The following is a 20,178-nucleotide window of genomic DNA, read 5'->3' as shown; positions in this document are numbered from 1 at the left end:
AGGTTAATTGGTGGCTCTAAATTGACCGTAGGTGTGAATGCGAGCATGAATGGTTGTCTGTGTCTATGTGTCAGCCCTGTGATGACCTGGCGACTTGTCCAGGGTGTACCCCGCCTCTCACCCATAGTTAGCTAGGATAGGCTCCAGCTTGCCTGCGACCCTGTAGGACAGGATAAGCGGCTACAGATGAACGAATGAACCCTTTATTGTCACTAGTCACAAGTACCAGTGAAATTGGCCATCAACCCGTCCGTACATATACACATACATACAATTAACAGAGGGGGAGTAGACAGGACAGGAAGACAGGGATGGAAAGAAAATTACAGAGTAACATGAGGAGAGGGGAGGGGAAAAAGCAACCCCCACACTATGCTCCTGAGGACCACACATGCACTTACGGGTACTAGATAATGGACGTGTTAAAAGATTTACATTTTCATTTGAACTTCAGAGTTACGGGTGGCACAGTGGTGTAGTGGTTAGCGCTGTCGTCTCACAGCAAGAAGGTTCTGGGTTCGAGCCCAGCGGCTGACGAAGGCCTTTCTGTGCGGAGTTTGCATGTTCTCCCCGTGTCCACGTGGGTTTCCTCCGGGTGCTCTGGTTTCCCCCACAGTCCAAAGACATGCAGGTTAGGTTAACTGGTGACTCTAAATTGAGCGTAGGTGTGAATGTGAGTGTGAATGGTTGTCTGTGTCTATGTGTCAGCCCTGTGATGACCTGGCGACTTGTCCAGGGTGTACCCCGCCTTTCGCCCGTAGTCAGCTGGGATAGGCTCCAGCTTGCCTGCGACCCTGTAGAACAGGATAAAGCGGCTAGAGATAATGAGATGAATGAGATGAGACTTCAGAGTTACGGGTGGTGTAGTGGTTAGCACTGTGGCCTCACAGCAAGAAGATTCTGGGTTCGAGCCCAGCGGCTGACGAAGGCCTTTCTGTGTGGAGTTTGCATGTTCTCCCCGTGTCCACGTGGGTTTCCTCTGGGTGCTCCGGTTTCCCCCACAGTCCAAAGGCATGCAGGGTAGGCTAATTAGTGGCTGTAAATTGACCGTGAGTGTGAATGGTTGTCTGTGTCTATGTGTCAGCCCTGTGATGACCTGGCGACTTGTCCAGGCTGTACCCTGCCTTTCGCCCGTAGTCAGCTGGGATAGACTCCAGCTTGCCTGCGACCCTGTAGAACAGGATAAAGCGGCTAGAGATAATGAGATGAATGAGATGAGACTTCAGAGTTACGGGTGGTGTAGTGGTTAGCACTGTCGCCTCACAGCAAGAAGGTTCTGGGTTCGAGCCCAGCGGCTGACGAAGGCCTTTCTGTGTGGAGTTTGCATGGTGTCCACGTGGGTTTCCTCCGGGTGCTCCGGTTTCCCCCACAGTCCAAAGGCATGCAGGGTAGGCTAATTAGTGGCTCTAAATTGACCGTGAATGTGAATGGTTGTCTGTGTCTATGTGTCAGCCCTGTGATGACCTGGCGACTTGTCCAGGGTGTACCCCGCCTTTCGCCCGTAGTCAGCTGGGATAGGCTCCAGCTTGCCTGCGACCCTGTAGAACAGGATAAAGCGGCTACAGATAATGGATGGATGGATGGATGGATGGACTTCAAAGTTAGGTCAACTTCTGTTGTAAAAATAACTCAAATACGCATCAATAAATATTTTTTGTCGTTTGATGAGGTTTATTGTCATAGCTTTCATCCACAGGGTTGAATCTTTCTGATTGCAACTGTACCTCCATGTGTTTAGTATTCAACGTGTAAGACCAAGCCGCATTATTTCCTCGGTAGAGGGAGCAGAGCTGACACAAACTCTGGAGCCCTGATTATTTATTATTATTATTTTTTATTATTTTTTAAAAACAACACAGTCGTCTTTCTGGACTGTGAACTGCAGAGAGCGCACGCGCACCACGCACGGCAAACTCCTTAACGTGCTACCATGGCAACAATGCGTTCAGATTTTCTTTTTTTTTTTTTAATTTTATAATACTCAGAAATACTTTATTTAAAGCTCACCGGCACCCTAAAACTCTAGCGCATTTTATATATATATATATATATATATATATATATATATATATATAAAACTTCCAAAACAGACCAAGAATCCGCGCATGCGCACTAACACTCCCTTCGTATTGTAATGTGTCAAGGTAAGAGAATGACGTACAGCTGTCAGCTGAGAAGAAAGAGCTCTCTCTCTCTCTCTCACACTGTGAACCAGTTTACGTGAATTTCCTGTCATTATATCTACACGAACATTTTTTACGTTTGAGGTATTTACTCGGGAATTAGACTGCGTTTTAAACAAAAATAAATAAATAAATAAATAAATAAGCAGAAATGAGGGACGGCGAGCGCGTGGGAGTGTCATTTTGAAGAAGCCCCGTTAGCATAGCACGCCTCTGGTGTTTTGACTTCCGTCTCTCTCTCTTTTTCTCTCTGTACGGCTCTGCGAGATATGGCTATTTTTATTTCATTTAATTTTTTGACGCTGTTGTCACCAGCAGCATGGAGTTGAAGTAAGGCGGATAAAAACAAACAAACAAACAAAAAACCCTGAAGCTAAGGGAGGTTAGCCGAGTGAAACGCTCAAGTCTTGGACGATATCTGATGACGCCGATTCCGCGCTGAGCCTGGCTGCTGCTCGATAAGAGAGAGAGAGGGAGAGAGAGAGAGAACGCTGTCTGTATTGGTGACACACAGATGACTGTTCCGTTATGGTCGTCGCTTGCATTTATATAAAGCTTGGACTTTAAACACATTCAATAGCTGGAAAGGTGAAGTTTTCGCGGCGGTATTAATGCTGTCGACAGGTAAGCTGCTCGGATTTTTATTCCTCTATCCGCTATATTTATAGTGGGCGATGGCCTGATGGATTTTTTTTTTTTAAACCCGTGCTCACAACATGCATTGTCAAAACAAAACAAAATCAATCGTATGGGATACAATACAATGCAAACCCAGCACTCTATTGTTCCTTAATAACAGGTTCCTCAACATTTTCTAATATTGCTCCAAATAAGACCTTCCCAGTTGTTTTCCTCACACTTGATGTGAGTGGAATACTCTGCATGTCTCTACCGAGCTGGACCATAGTGCCAGGGTTTTGAATGAACAGGACAAATGGTGTCACTGTTTTGTTTTTAAATTGATTTTGACCCTCTTGAATGTTCCTCTTTGATATGTTACTTACACCAGGGTTAGTAGGATGTCCAGGTCCTCATTACTGCATAAACTGAGCCAGGGGTTGTAAAAGATGCATGCAGGACATACAGCATGTGCATTACGTTTGCATGCCTGTTTTGTCAAACCAAACGTCCAGATTTAAAACACAAAAACGTATTTTTATCTTGTATGCAGGGCTGATAGAGTTACCAGACCATGAGTGACAGCTTGATTGTGGTGGGGTTCGAACCTACAACCTTGCACTTAGTAACCCGTAGAGCCACTACTTCCCCCATGTACCTGTCTCGCAGGATATCTGATTGAAAATATGAAGTCCCATGAAAGCTTGCTTCCACTAGAATAGAATATGTGTGTGAAGACATCAGTGATGCATTGGGTTTCTGACTGGTCAACCTCGACACTAAGAAGCCTAAATTTGCTATTGGTGCAATTTAACCTGGAACTGCATTTCGTGTGTTCAGGAAATCTCAGAATATGATTAGGACGAGCTCATATTGCAAGTAGAATGTGATTTTTATATTTACCGTCACCACCCCGAAGTTGTCATAAATCAGCCGTATTTTATTATTCTTACGCTACCGTGATTGGCCAATGATTACAATTTTGTAATTTTATTCATGCTTTAAAAAAAAAAAGTTTCTAGTTTAAAATCATTTAATGTTGTAGAACATATATGCAAGACAAGTTACTTCCTGTTATCACTTACCTCATAGCAGCTACTTTTATAAACACTTGTTCCTTCATCAGCCTCTCTTTCAGTCCCTTATTTGAAGCATATTATCACAGAGCCGGAAAGTCCTCTGTCCTGAAGACTTTTCTAATATTGCTCCAAATAAAAGACCTTCCTAGTTGTTTTCCTCACACTTGATGTGAGTGGAATACTCTGCATGTCTCTACCGAGCTGGACCATAGTGCCAGGGTTTTGAATGAACAGGACAAATGCTGTCACTGTTTTGTTTTTAAATTGATTTTGACCCTCTTGAATGTTCCTCTTTGATATGTTACTTACACCAGGGTTAGTAGGATGTCCAGATCCTCATTACTGCATAAACTGAGCCAGGGGTTGTAAAAGATGCATGCAGGACATACAGCATGTGCATTACATTTGCATGCCTGTTTTGTCAAACCAAACGTCCCGATTTAAAACACAAAAATGTATTTTTATCTTGTATGCAGGGCTGATAGAGTTACCAGACCATGAGTGACAGCTTGATTGTGGTGGGGTTCGAACCTACAACCTTGCACTTAGTAACCCGTAGAGCCACTACTTCCCCCATGTACCTGTCTCGCAGGATATCTGATTGAAAATATGAAGTCCCATGAAAGCTTGCTTCCACTAGAATAGACGAGACTAGATTATGCCTCTGTGCCCAGTTATGAGTGTGTGAGAAGACATCAGTGATGCATTGGGTTTCTGACTGGTCAACCTTGACACTAAGAAGCCTAAATTTGCTCCTGGTGCAATTTAACCTGGAACTGCATTTCGTGTGTTCAGGAAATCTCAGAATATGATTAGGACGAGCTCATATTGCAAGTAGAATGTGATTTTTATATTTACCGTCACCACCCCGAAGTTGTCATAAATCAGCCGTATTTTATTATTCTTACGCTACCGTGATTGGCCAATGATTACAATTTTGTAATTTTATTCATGCTTTTAAAAAAAAAAAAAGTTTCTGGTTTAAAATTAACGTTGTAGAACATGTATGCAAGACAAGTTACTTCCTGTTATCACTTACCTCATAGCAGCTACTTTTATAAACACTTGTTCCTTCATCAGCCTCTCTTTCAGTCCCTTATTTGAAGCGTATTATCACAGAGCCGGAAAGTCCTCTGTCCTGAAGGCATTTCTAATATTGCTCCAAATAAGACCTTCCCAGTTGTTTTCCTCACACTTGATGTGAGTGGAATACTCTGCATGTCTCTACCGAGCTGGACCATAGTGCCAGGGTTTTGAATGAACAGGACAAATGGTGTCACTGTTTTGTTTTTAAATTGATTTTGACCCTCTTGAATGTTCCTCTTTGATATGTTACTTACACCAGGGTTAGTAGGATGTCCAGATCCTCATTACTGCATAAACTGAGCCAGGGGTTGTAAAAGATGCATGCAGGACATACAGCGTGTGCATTACATTTGCATGCCTGTTTTGTCAAACCAAACGTCCAGATTAAAAACAAAAACGTATTTTTATCTTGTATGCAGGGCTGATAGAGTTACCAGACCATGAGTGACAGCTTGATTGTGGTGGGGTTCGAACCTACAACCTTGCACTTAGTAACCCGTAGAGCCACTACTTCCCCCATGTACCTGTCTCGCAGGATATCTGGTTGAAAATATGAAGTCCCATGAAAGCTTGCTTCCACTAGGCAAGATTAGACCAGACTAGACAAGACTAGATTATGCCTCTGTGCTCATATTATCTCCTTATTTATGTCCATTTAATCATTTACTCCATGATTCGGCACATCAACTCTGCCTGTTCATTTATAACTTAACTTTTTGAAGTGTGTGTCAGGTCACGATCAGTAGCTGTCATTTCCAGGTTAGGGGATCGTTGAGAGAGGGATGTTTTTGATGACACCATCTCTGATCATGTTTTTGCCACCTGAGTACGAAACTGGGCAGCTTTGGTTTGAACGTCGCTCCGGATTTAATTTGCTTAAGTGCTGCAAAACAAGTCTTCCTTTCTCAGTTACCGTCATCTAGCCACAATTTTTTATGCTGTGAAGATTTACAGGAATGTAGTGTGTGTGAGGAAGGGTTTCAGAGTTTGTTTCCTCATACTTGCTGCGTATTCAGCGTAGGCCACATTTAATTCTTGGATAAGTCAACTTGGCTTACTCATGAAACTGGTAAACAAACGCTGATAAACTATTGACCTGCCTGTTATGTGTGACTAGTTATGAAAGTGTTTCGTTTGACCAGTTGGGAATTTTGGAGGGCTGCCCAGTTATGTGTGTGTGAAGACATCAGTGATGCATTGGGTTTCTGACTGATCAACCTTGACACTAAGAAGCCTAAATTGCTACTGGTGCAGTTTAGCCTGGAACTGCATTTCGTGTGTTCGGGAAATCTCAGAATATGATTAGGACGAGCTCATATTGCAAGTGAAATGTGGATTTAAAAAAATTTTTTTTTTAAATATTTGCTATCACCACCCCAACGTTGTCATTAATCAGCCGTATTTTATTATTCTTATGCTACCGTGATTGGCCAATGATTACAATTTTGTAACTTTATTCATGCTTTTTAAAAATTTTTTTTTAATATGAACACTTTTTTTTTAGTTTAAAACCATTTAACGTTGTAGAACATATGCAAGACAAGTTACTTCCTGTTATCACTTTCCTCATAGCAGCTGCTTTTATAAACACTTGTTCCTTCATCAACCTCTCTTTCATTCCCTTATCTGAAGCGTATTATCGCGGAGCTGGAAAGTCCTCTGTCCTGAAGACTTTCCTGTGGTGGAAAATGTCGCAAGCATTCAAAGCACTGACACTGGAGACTCCTTCCATAAATGTTAACGAAAGCCGACTTATAGAAGACGTCTCCATATCAATGATCAGTTTTTGTTAAATAACATAAATCTGTAGATGGTCGACAATACAAATCCTTGTTAATGAGCTGTTACCCGTGTTGTAGTCACGTCACTAAACCTGTGCTGGACGAATGTTGCTGCTCGACTGCCCCATTTTAGCTCATAGGCTACAGATAAAAAGCTTGTTCATTGCTCAGCACTATCAGCCCACTATCAACAGGGCAAATAACATGAGAGGGTTAACACAAGCTAGTTCATCGCTCAGCAAGCAAACCCCGCTATCAACAGAACAATGAACATAGCGTGTCACTTCCTTCTCTGGGTGGAGTCTCGCCAAATGACGATTGAATTTCGAGGTCGTCCCCGTCGTCTCCTCGATAGTTCTTCTACATATGGAACACATAGCAGTGCATTTTTTTTTTTTTTCCCCACTGCACGAGAAGTCTGTATAAGCAAAGCAGACAATCCTAGGGACGTTCTCTCCAGGCATTTTAGCGGCATTAACGTTAGTTTGTTCCTGAACATGCACAAAATAAGTATAAAAATTTAATGTAGATATAAATATCTTATGCCAAATTATGATGGCATGTTACAAAAAAAGAAAAAAATCCGAGTCCTCGTCTCCAATTTACGAGTCCGAATGCAGTTAATGCTCAAGTCCAAGTCAAGTCACTAGTCCTTAAAATTAGGGCACGAGTCGGACTCGAGTCCGACAAGCCTGTCTCTTATTATAAAAATGAGCACGTGTTATGGCAAGCTTCTGAACTGAATTACAGCCAGCGCTATTAGAAGAAAACTATTCAGCCACTTATGACTAGTCAGATCAGGGGATTCAACAACACTGTGGTATAATAACATGTAATAGTGAGGTATGGGGTCAGTGGGTACTGCTTGAGGTGTTTTATTAATTTGTCATATATACAGTACTGTGCAAAAGTCTTGGGCACATGTACAGAAATGGTGAAGACCAAAAATGGCTTAAAAATAATGAAATCAAGTGTTTCAACATTAAAAAAAAATACTACAGGAGCAGTAAGCTATAATAAATGAAACAAAGTCAGTATTTGGTGTGAGACGGCCCTTTGCTTTAAAAAAAAAAAAATAGTAGGGTCGGGTAAAATGAGTGCAGTTTTATAAGGAAATGAGCTGTAGGTTTTACTGAGCGTCTTACAGAACCAGCCACAGTTCTTCTGGACACTTTGACGGTCACACTCGCTTCTTCATTTCACACCAAAACCCAGCAGCCTTCATTATGTCATCTTTTTTAATCTGAAAAGTGCTCTCTTATGTGATATGCTGCTCAGATACAAACATTTTTTTTTCTTTTCTGTAACATTTAATTTTATGCTGGAAAACGAACTTTTGGACTCTAAAATGCTTTTGTACCGACTCGATAATGTACAAGTCCGTCTATCCATCCATTATCTGTAGCCGCTTATCCTGTCCTACAGGGTCGCAGGCAAGCTGGAGTCTATCCTAGTGAATGGTTGTCTAATGTATAAGTCATAAAATAGAAATCTGTAACAAAATTTGTATAAAATATAAGGTGCCTTTTGCAAAGTGTTTTGTATAAACAGATAAAGTCACCCATTTTTGTTGAATAATTGAATTTCCTAAATAACTTCAGTGTTTCCTTCCAGGCCAAGCCCCTAAAATAAATACACCCAAGTGTACTGCTTAGGCTTTCTGAAGTCCATCCATTATCCATAACTGCTTATCCTGTGCAGGGTCGTGGGCAAGCTGGAGCCTGTCCCAGCTGACTATGGGCGAGAGGCGGGGTACACCCTGGACAAGTCTCCAGGTCATCGCAGGGCTGATACAGAGACAACCAACCATTCACACTCACACCTACGGTCAATTTAGAGCCTCCAGTTAGCCTAACCTGCATGCCTTTGGACTGTGGGGGAAACCGGAGGAAAAAAACCACACCACGCAGAAAGGCACCCATCAGTCACTGGGCTCGAGTCGAACCCAGAACCTTCTTGCTATAAGGCAGCAGTGCTAACCACGACACCACCCTGGCTTTCTAAAGTAACAAACAAAATGATTGACCGGATGTTAGGTACGTTTCCCCGTCCTGATTGGATGGACGTTAAGTTTTCCACATTTGTTTTTATTCTGGATTAATGAGACTTTTTTTTTTTTTTTCTTTGAGCAGATATTTTGTTGACCGTTGCCATAACCAAATATTACACTAAGTAATTTGACTTCATTGACCTCACCTGTTAATTGTTCCATAAGTACACTTGGTGCCTGGGTATGTGAAATGTAATGTTTGATTTCATGACTAAGAAAGTGAAGGATCTAAATAGGAGTACGCCTTTTGCAATTGCAAAGTGTTCTAGATATTGAAGTGTGCAGTGTCTGTTGATTTCCCAAAAGATTTAGTATTAGGCTTGCGCAATATACAAGATATTTTTAAGTAATATTATACTGCCACGATTGATTTTATTATATTATATTACAACCCCGATTCCAAAAAAGTTGGGACAAAGTACAAATTGTAAATAAAAACGGAATGCAATAATTTACAAATCTCAAAAACTGATCTTGTATTCAGAATAGAACATAGACAACATATCAAATGTCGAAAGTGAGACATTTTGAAATTTCACGCCAAGTATTGGCTCATTTGAAATTTCATGACAGCAACACATCTCAAAGTTAGGACAGGGGCAATAAGAGGCTGGAAAAGTTAAAGGTACAAAAAAGGAACAGCTGGAGGACCAAATTACAACTCATTAGGTCAATTGTCAATAGGTCATTAACATGACTGGGTATAAAAAGAGCATCTTGGAGTGGCAGCGGCTCTCAGAAGTAAAGATGGGAAGAGGATCACCAATCCCCCTAATTCTGCACCGACAAATAGTGGAGCAATATCAGAAAGGAGTTCGACAGTGTAAAATTGCAAAGAGTTTGAACATATCATCATCTACAGTGCATAATATCATCAAAAGATTCAGAGAATCTGGAAGAATCTCTGTGCGTAAGGGTCAAGGCCGGAAAACCATACTGGGTGCCCGTGATCTTCGGGCCCTTAGACGGCACTGCATCACATACAGGCATGCTTCTGTATTGGAAATCACAAAATGGGCTCAGGAATATTTCCAGAGAACATTATCTGTGAACACAATTCACCGTGCCATCCGCCGTTGCCAGCTAAAACTCTAGTTCAAAGAAGAAGCCGTATCCAAACATGATCCAGAAGCGCAGACGTCTTCTGTGGGCCAAGGCTCATTTAAAATGGCCTGTGGCAAAGTGGAAAACTGTTCTATGGTCAGACGAATCAAAATTTGAAGTTCTTTATGGAAATCAGGGACGCCGTGTCATTCGGACTAAAGAGGAGAAGGACGACCCGAGTTATCAGCGCTCAGTTCAGGAGCCTGCATCTCTGATGGTATGGGGTTGCATTAGGGTCATTCCATGTCAATTCACACACCCTCCCCAGTGACACCTCTTCAATTTGCCTGATATTTATTTTATTAGTGCCTTATGATGTCAAAAGAAAGAATCCAAAATTTTAGCTTCCTAGCTGGAATGGTTTTTGAATTTTGGCCCTTCAAAGTTTGGGTGCCACGCCCACTTTTGGGGTCCGGGAATTGTACACTTAATTTGCAAGCATTTTTGGAGGCCCGTATCTTTTGTTCTAAGGGGGATATAGACCTGTAAATTGCTATATCTATGGATTCTGGCCCTGTCTATCTGATTCTGCACCTAAAAATAGCACAGGTTTACTAACTTTAGAGATATTAACCCCTTAAAAGTGGATTTTTTTAATGACATTTTTTTTGACATTTCAGGGGTCCATATCTTGGAAAGTTTTTGTGTTGATGGGGTTTAAACTGATTTATCATCATATTTGTGAACTCTACTGTGTACTTAGAGTTTCAGGGCACTCAGAGGTTTGGTGGGGGTACAGGAGGGCCCCAAATATGGCTTCGGGACAAAATTACCGTTTGGTACGTCCTACTTCAGGCCATTAGTTGGCCATGTGGGCACATGATGACTGGAATGAGCCTTTAACCCTATCAACAGACACCTTTTATCAAACTTTTAAGCCAATAAAAACTTGGATTATCCAACTCCTTCAATATAAATTAAGCATTTGTATATGGTACTATTTTTGCATATTTTCTGAAAAATCCGAAAAGTCCGGAAAGTAGGTCAGCCATTGTTTTAACTGCCAATTCAAATCAAAAGGTACTAAAACGCATTCAACTTATAAAATAGTAAGATTAAAACAAGGGTAATATCACTGAACACATATATTTGAATATATAAACTGACAGTTTACATTTATTAACCCTTTGCACACTGTACACACACACATAACTTAAACTACACTTAAGAATAAATTAGTCATGTGATCAGATCAGACAATTTTAATGAGGCATGGACGCCATTTACTGCTGTAAAATACATGTAGGCACAATACAAAACGATTCAATTCAATATAAAACCAGAACCAGGCTTGCTGACTGACACTGACAGTTAAGCATGAATGTACTTTGGAAGAAGCATCTCAATTCTTTCTACATCAACGGCAACAAGTTTATAATGCCAAGCACTACGACCTTGAATCTCTGGCACATTTACACGACATATAATGTCTTGAAATGGCACCCAGCATGGTGGATTTTGGCGGTTTTCAGCAGGCCAAGACAGAGTCGTGTTTGACCGTTTCATGAAATGACAATATACATCATTGTGTTCATCAGAACGGTCGACAATGTTTGCCACATACCAGTTGTTGTCATACACACAAGCAATATATTGCCCAGGCTGATATGAACTGAAATCCTCTGCACCATCACAAGCATGACTTGGGGTTGCAGTAGAATCAGTACCATCAGTGGCACCCACCGACACAATGGATGAGTCTAGGTTTAACTTCCAGATCGGATGTCAGAACAAATGTAGTAAAGCAACCAGGATGTTTTTCTTGGGATCATCCCCTTGTTCGCATCTTTCCCTTTCCTGTTTGAAAGATGCATTTAACTATTAAGTGTATAGTGGTCAGAGTTTGGTTGGATACAGGGAAAGGTGTCAAACGTAAAAAAAAAAAAAACAGCATTGTGAAACAGCCGGGAAAGGGTTTATCCCTTGTAATGGTCACTATAACTAATGGGGTATTGGGTATAAATAATCTTCCCATAGATTAAAATCACTATATGGGTGTGCTTTTACTACCTTAAACATGAATAGGCAGTCAGAACAACAGTTGACCTACTTTCCGGACTTAGGATTTTTCAGAAAATATGCAAAAATAGTACCATATACAAATGCTTAGTTTATATTGAAGGAGTTGGATAATCCAAGTTTTTATTGGCTTAAAAGTTTGATAAAAGGTGTCTGTTGATAGGGTTAAAGGTTCATTCCAGTCATCATGTGCCCACATGGCCAACTAATGGCCTGAAGTAGGACGTACCAAATGGTAATTTTGTCCCGAAGCCATATTTGGGGCCCTCATGTGCCCCCACCAAACCTCTGAGTGCCCTGAAACACTCCAAGTACACAGTAGAGTTCCTAAATATGATGATAAATCAGTTGAAACCCCATCAACATAAAAACATTCCAAGATATGGACCCCCAAAATGTCAAAAAAAATTGTCATTAAAAAAAATCCACTTTTAAGGGGTTAATATCTCTAAAGTTAGTAAACCTGTGCTATTTTTAGGTGCAGAATCAGATAGACAGGGCCAGAATCCATAGATATAGCAATTTACAGGTCTATATCCCCCTTAGAACAAAAGATATGGGCCTCCAAAAATGCTTGCAAATTAAGTGTACAATTCCCGGACCCCAAAAGTGGGCGTGGCACCCAAACTTTGAAGGGCCATAACTCAAACGTTCGAGCTAGGAAGTTAAAATTTTGGATTCTTTCATTTGACATCATAAGGCACTAAGAAAAGAAAATAAGGCAAATTGAAGAGGTGTCACTGGGGAGGTTTTGGGCAGTTGTGTGAATTGACATGGAATGACCCATTAGTGCGTGTGGCATGGGCAGCTTACACATCTGGAAAGACACCATCAACGCTGAAAGGTATATCCAGGTTCTAGAGCAACATATGCTCCCATCCAGACGACGTCTCTTTCAGGGAAGACCTTGCATTTTCCAACATGACAATGCCAAACCACATACTGCATCAATTACAGCATCATGGCTGCGTAGAAGAAGGGTCCGGGTACTGAACTGGCCAGCCTGCAGTCCAGATCTTTCACCCATAGAAAACATTTGGCGCATCATAAAACGGAAGATACGACAAAAAAGACCTAAGACAGTTGAGCAACTAGAATCCTACATTAGACAAGAATGGGTTAACATTCCTCTCCCTAAACTTGAGCAACTTGTCTCCTCAGTCCCCAGACGTTTACAGACTGTTGTAAAGAGAAAAGGGGATGTCTCACAGTGGGAAACATCGCCACCTAATTTTTCTCTTTAAATAATAAATTTTCTCAGTTTAAACATTTGATATGTGATCTATGTTTTATTCTGAATAAAATATGGAATTTTGAAACTTCCACATCATTGCATTCCGCTTTTATTTACAATTTGTACGTTGTCCTAACTTTTTTGGAATCGGGGTTGCACATTACCAGACCGGCTAGTACGAGTTATTAACCAAAAATTGCCAAAAGATCAGCATCCCCCCCTCCGGTAATTGGGAGATGATGCAGCTTTAAACTTGTGATTTAAATATATTGGTTCTGCTGCTCGGTCCCAGTCATTGACGCTTAGACGCATTCAAACCACCCCCTTGAGCATCAGCAGGAACAGTGAAAAATGTCAGCCATGTCGACATTAAACAACCAATTTGTAAAAGGCTGATGTGGTGTTCTGGTTTTTCATTGTTTACTATAAAATCATCTAAAAATCCACTTAGCCATTTTTCGCAGTTGCCACTGCCAGCAAGCAGTGCCTGACTGCACAGTCAGGAATAGGTTTTTTTTTTGGAATGGTAAATCATGAGCATGGAAAAATCAACATTGCACAAGTCTAGAACTTCTCAAAGCTGGGCTGAGCTGCTTTATTTATTTTTAATTGTTTTTTTTTTTTTTTTTTTTAATGGCAGTGTACCTCCTTACCCACCCACCTCCACACTTTCACTCCCCCACCTCTCTTTCATCTGTGAGCTGCGTGCTCTTCGGCTCTTTCAACATGACAGACGGATGCTTGTTCATAAAAAATCCCTGCGCTTTAAGGCCATTTCTTTCTTTAATTATTCTCCCCAAGCCATTTTAGCACACAACCCAACCCTCCCCGTCGCCTTAATATGACGGATGTTTTAAGTTCATACACGCACATAAAAACATTACACGCATACCTTCACCAGCTTGCAGCACGAGTTCTAAAGTGTAGCACGTAATGAACATTGGTGTGTGTGTGGGCGACTGGGGTTTGCCAGGACTCGAAATAGCAACCAAGTGGGCGCAGGGGCCGTTCCGTTAACTGAAAGCTCTGTATTTGTGTCCCCGTGCCCTCCTGCCTAATCCGTCCGGATCAGAGACACAAAGGACTAAATGCCGAGCGGGCGCTCCAGCAGCACACACCAGTTCCTGAACTTGCAAAATTTCCCCCCCTTTTTCCAACTCGTAAAGAGAGAAATCCACTCAAAGCCCTTGGTGAGTAAGTACCAGTGATTTACTGATATCGTTGCGCTGCTTATCTTTTAATCATTAGCCTAGGTTGTGATCGTTCTACAGATTATAGTGTTCTCCTGATGACGTCAAGTCACTTGTAAGATATGCACAAATGTGTAATTTAAGCCTGTTTCTTCTAAAAGCAGTTGATTTCGAACTTGGCAAGCTGCCACCATACCATAAGACATTTCTTTACTATATTATCTTTGTATTTTATGCTTTTTAAAACAAGTTTTTATGTAAAACCGACCCGAGAGCAACGATGTGCATTCAGTTTGCTGCCAAAATATGCGTGTGCGCTTTCTGAAAAATTTCCAGAAGACTCATGATTATATTATTATTATCAGTGGTACTTCAATGGATCTCGTTTACAGTATGATGAGGAGATAAGTCCTTATTATCCATGCAGAGGAGAGCCTGTCTTAATCTGACCTACAGTGGTGTTTGAAAGTTTGTGAACCCTTTAGAATTTTCTATATTTCTGCATAAATATGACCTAAAACATCATCAGATTTTCACACAAGTCCTAAAAGTAGATAAAGAGAACCCAGTTAAACAAATGAGACAAAAATATTATACTTGGTCATTTATTTATTGAGGAAAATAATCTAAATTACATATCTGTGAGTGGCAAAAGTATGTGAACCTTTGCTTTCAGTATCTGGTGTGATCCCCTTGTTCAGCAATAACTGCAACTAAATGTTTCCGGTAACTTTTGATCAGTCCTGCACACCGGCTTGGAGGAATTTTAGCCCGTTCCTCCATACAGAACAGCTTCAACTCTGGGATATTGGTGGGTTTCCTCACATGAACTGCTCGCTTCAGGTCCTTCCACAACATTTCGATTGGATTAAGGTCAGGACTTTGACTTGGCCATTCCAAAACATGAACTTTATACTACTTTAACCATTCTTTGGTAGAACGCCTTGTGTGTTTAGGGTTGTTGTCTTGCTGCATGACCCACCTTCTCTTGAGATTCAGTTCATGGACAGATGTCCTGACATTTTCCTTTAGAATTCGCTGGTATAATTCAGAATTCATTGTTCCATCGACGATGGCAAGCTGTCCTGGCCCAGATGCAGCAAAACAGGCCCAAACCATGATACTACCACCATGTTTCACAGATGGGATAAGGCTCTTATGCTGGAATGCAGCGTTTTTCCTTTCTCCAAACAAAGTGCCGCTCATTTAAACCAAAAAGTTCTATTTTGGTCTCATCCGTCCACAAAACCTCTTCCCAATAGCCTTCTGGCTTGTCCACGTGATCTTTAGCAAACTGCAGACGAGCAGCAATGTTCTTTTTGGAGAGCAGTGGCTTTCTCCTTGCAATCCTGCCATGCACACCATTGTTGTTCAGTGTTCTCTTGATGATGGACTCATGAACATTAACATTAGCCAATGTGAGAGAGGCCTTCAGTTGCTTAGAAGTTACCCTGGGGTCCTTTGTGACCTCGCCCATTTTTACACGCCTTGCTCTTGGAGTGATCTTTGTTGGTCGCCCACTCCTGGGGAGGGTAACAATGGTCTTGAATTTCCTCCATTTGTCCACAATCTGTCTGACTGTGGATTGGTGGAGTCCAAACTCTTTAGAGATGGTTTTGTAACCTTTTCCAGCCTGATGAGCATCAACAACGCTTTTTCTGAGCTCCTCAGAAATCTCCTTTGTTCGTGCCATGATACACTTCCACAAACGTGTGTTGTGAAGATCAGACTTTGATAGATCCCTGTTCTTTAAATAAAACAGGGTGCCCACTCACACCTGATTGTCATCCCATTGATTGAAAACACCTGACTCTGATTTCACCTTCAAATTAACTGCTAATCCTAGAGGTTCACATACTTTTGCCACTCATAGATATGTAATATTGGATCATTTTCCTCAATAAATAAATGACCAAGTATAATATTTTTGTCTCATTTGTTTAACTGGGTTCTCTTTATCTACTTTTAGGACTTGTGTGGAAATCTGATGTTGTTTTAGGTCATATTTATGCAGAAATATAGAAAATTCTAAAGGGTTCACAAACTTTCAAGCACCACTGTATGGGAAAACGCCTATGGGAGTTTAAACTAATTCTGACCTGTTCAAATAATTGTAAGTTTGACATATTTCTAGTGTGTGGGTTTTTTTTGTTTTTTTTTTTAAATGGTGGCATGCGAGGTGTGTGTATAAATCAGTTGGACACCTTTCTCTCATTTTCATAGAGACATTTTGTTGACTCTAGTTGTAGCTGTGTGTGTGAGGTGCGAGTCTATCACAATGGAATTCCTCAAGGTTAGAAATGCCTTCCGTAAGATGTTTCAATTCCAAGTTATGAAAAATGTTTAACCTAATGACTTCCTCCCAGTGCATGTTTTCATTCCTCACTGTCAGAGCTACACACCTTTCCTACTGGTCTCCATGTAGTTACTAAACGACGAATGGTCGGTTATAGAAGAATGACTTTCAGGGAGCTGAATGTTGTAGTGGTATACATAAAGCACTGTGCAAAAGCCCTAGGCACCCTATATTTTTTTCATACAAACTGTTTTAAAACAGAAATATATTTTATTAAAACAAAATATATTTCTATTGTATGACTTCTACAGGGCGGCACGGTGGTGTAGTGGTTAGCGCTGTCGCCTCACAGCAAGAAGGTCCGGGTTCGAGCCCCGTGGCCGGCGAGGGCCTTTCTGTGCGGAGTTTGCATGTTCTCCGCGTGGGTTTCCTCCGGGTGCTCCGGTTTCCCCCACAGTCCAAAGACATGCAGGTTAGGTTAACTGGTGACTCTAAATTGACCGTAGGTGTGAATGTGAGTGTGAATGGTTGTCTGTGTCTATGTGTCAGCCCTGTGATGACCTGGCGACTTGTCCAGGGTGTACCCTGCCTTTTGCCCGTAGTCAGCTGGGATAGGCTCCAGCTTGCCTATGGTCATGAGATGACCTCTACATTATCGAGTCAGTACAAAAACATTTGAGTCCAAACGTTCGTGTTACACCACAAAATTAAACGTTACGGGGGGGTGGGGGAGTTTGTATCTGAGCAACCTATGACACAAGAGACCACTTTTCAGATTAAAAAAGAAAACATAATGAAGGCTGCTGGGTTTTGGTGTAAAATTAAGAAGCGATTGTGACAGTGTCCAGAAGCACTGTGTGGCTGGTTCTGTAAGATCCTCAGTAAACCCCCTTTTTTTTTTTTAATTTTTTTTTAAAGCAAAAGGTTGTTTCACATCAAATATTGACTGTTTCATTTACTATGGCTTACTGCGGTTTATAGTTTTTTTTTTTTTTGTGGCTACTGCCTCATATAGCAGCACTAACCACTATGTCATCGTGTTGTCAGAATGAGTGTAACAATCATGCACTATGCATGCGCATACAGGTGTGTCTATTAAAATGGCCGGTGAGTGTATGCAATTCCGTTCACCATTCGAAATAAATGGACAAAACTAAAGAAATTACTTTCAGACATGCTTATGCTCATTACCGAGGGAAAGTGTGTTCCTATTTTAACATGTACTCCAGGCTGTCGCCCTTTCCTCACTGCCTTCGGCCAGTGGTCCCATGTGTGATGTAGATGTAAGGCCAAGTTTACATTAGACTGTATCTGTCTCGTTTTCTTCGCGGATGCACTGTCCGTTTACATTAAAACGCCGGGAAACGGGAATCCGCCAGGGTCCACGTATTCAATCCAAATCGTGTCTGGTCCGGTGCTGTGTAAACATTGAGAATACGCGGATACGCTGTGCTGAGCTCTAGCTGGCGTCGTCATTGGACAACGTCACTGTGACATCCACCTTCCTGATTCGCTGGCGTTGGTCATGTGACGCGACTGCTGAAAAACGGCGCGGACTTCCGCCTTGTATCACCTTTCATTAAAGAGTATAAAAGTATGAAAATACTGCAAATACTGATGCAAATACTGCCCATTGTGTAGTTATGATTGTCTTTAGGCTTGCCATCCTTCCACTTGCAAGTGGTAAGTGACGCGCATGCCCGACATGCACTGAGATCACACACACAGCGGCTCAGTCCCAAATCACTGCTCGTGCACTATACTCGTGTGCTCTGTGAGCTGCGCAGGGCCAGAGTGCGCACCCTCCAGAGGGCACTCGCTGTTCAGGGCGGAGTGATTTGGAGCGCAGGATGCCTGCGGAGCCGAGCGTATCCGTGTATTGGTGTTGCTGTGTGCACGCGAATCGTGTATTGGCGTTGCTGTGTGCACGCTAATCGTTTTAAAAACGTTAATCTGATGATCCGCTGATACGGTCTAATGTAAACCCCACCTAAGACACTTCCGAGTTGTTACAGGAAGTTGTCGAAAAGAGTATTGAAACCACTGAGCTCTAGTGCCAGGCCTTTTCTGGGAAATAAGAGTTTCGGTCATGGCGACAGTGTGTGTATATCAGCCTCGGTTCGGAGGTTTCAGTTTTGAAAACTGTAAAGCTAGCCGCACACTACGCCGATTTTCAGCGTACCGAGCCAACTGAAGTCGCGAGTCAGGCGTAAAGACTAGTTTTCGATGGTACCGACTCATCTCACAGCCGATTCGAAAAACTAATCGGGAGCCAGACTGATCGGCGAGAGTCGCTAGCAATAGCCAATCATATCTTTCGCATATAACACGTGACATCATTAAACACAATTTCTAGCGTGAGAAATGCGTGTTGGTAGCACCTAATGCAGGTATATACTGTAATTCCATAGACTGAAGCTTTATCCATAGACACAGTGGGCTGGAAAGCCACTCTGCTCAAGTTGTGTGGCTGAATTCCAAATCGCTTTAACTCCCCTATATAAGTGCACCATTTAAGGTTGGGAATAATAGCTCATGCAGCCTAGATAGTGCGCTACATATTCCATGTTGTGTCATTTGTAATTCAGCCTGTAGCATCTTCAAGTGTTGGATTTAACAGTAACTATATCCAATAGCCAATCACAAAGCTATTAAGTTGTCACGTGATATTTAGCGGAATGTTTATGATGCTTAGTTCGCATAATCTCGTTTGGTGTCGCTTCAATCGCGACTGCACTTGTCAACAGTCGTGAGTTAGTCAGGGATATGTGCGTGCCCTGTCAGGAGTCGGCTCTGAAATGGGTCGGTTCGGTACCGCGTGGATCGGCGTAGTGTGCGGCTAGCTTAAGAGTAGAATAATATAAAATATACCAAGTGTCTGTACTGTACTTCTGTTTTTTTTTTTTTTTTTTTTTAAATTGTTCATTTTTGGCTTGCACTTCATTTTTGTGGTTACTGGCTCATAGAGTAAATATATATGCTATATTTACTGTATGGATATGGTATCAGAAAACAATTTTATTTATTAGCAGTAGCCACATGTACCCATGGTTTTTTTTTTTTTAAAGCGAGACGGCCTTTCGATTTCATAAAATTGGTGAAATTTAGTTCCCACTGAAATTTGCTCATTGTGATCTGTGTAATATCTCACAAAATGTCAGGTCATTCTGTGGCTGGGAAGTTATTTAATTTGAGGGGATTCTCTAGCAAATAACATGCATGAAATTGCTCGCTTCGCGCGGTCAAGCAGACAGAGGAAGTCTGTGTGCTGTGCATGCGCAGGTTTACCTTTGACCGTGCACTGACAGTTCCATCATTCTGTCGCTAAACGAACAGCTGATCACACCGTGGTGCTCGCTGACCGCCGATATTTATTAGTTTGGTCCTGCGTTTTCTTTCCTTCACAACATAACGTCTTTTTCTTCTTGCTTTCCGTTACTGTAGTCGGTCTTTCACGTTTCATTCTCACACTCCTGTCCTCCATTTTTCTCTCCTGTTTCAAATTTGTATCCCACAATGCCTTGCGCGAACGGGGAAA

The 20,178-nt window shown here is 41.6% G+C and overlaps 1 protein-coding gene across 2 annotated transcripts in view; it reads left to right on the top strand.

The window, feature by feature from the left end:
* The first annotated feature begins 2,276 nt into the window (after positions 1-2,276).
* mib2 (MIB E3 ubiquitin protein ligase 2) overlaps positions 2,277-20,178 on the top strand; it is a 212,687-nt gene continuing 194,785 nt past the window's right edge. Inside the window, exon 1 of one of the 2 annotated variants that reach the window (XM_060931604.1) lies at positions 2,277-2,807. In XM_060931604.1, coding sequence (XP_060787587.1) covers positions 2,795-2,807 — 13 coding nt within the window. In that variant the 5' untranslated portion in view covers positions 2,277-2,794. Of the gene's footprint in view, positions 2,808-14,199; positions 14,345-20,178 lie in introns of those variants that run through there. The other variant, XM_060931605.1, reaches the window with a different exon arrangement.

This window comes from Neoarius graeffei, chromosome 10, assembly GCF_027579695.1.
Source record: "Neoarius graeffei isolate fNeoGra1 chromosome 10, fNeoGra1.pri, whole genome shotgun sequence".
NCBI lineage: Eukaryota > Metazoa > Chordata > Actinopteri > Siluriformes > Ariidae > Neoarius > Neoarius graeffei.
This window is presented reverse-complemented; position numbering and strand designations above follow the sequence as displayed.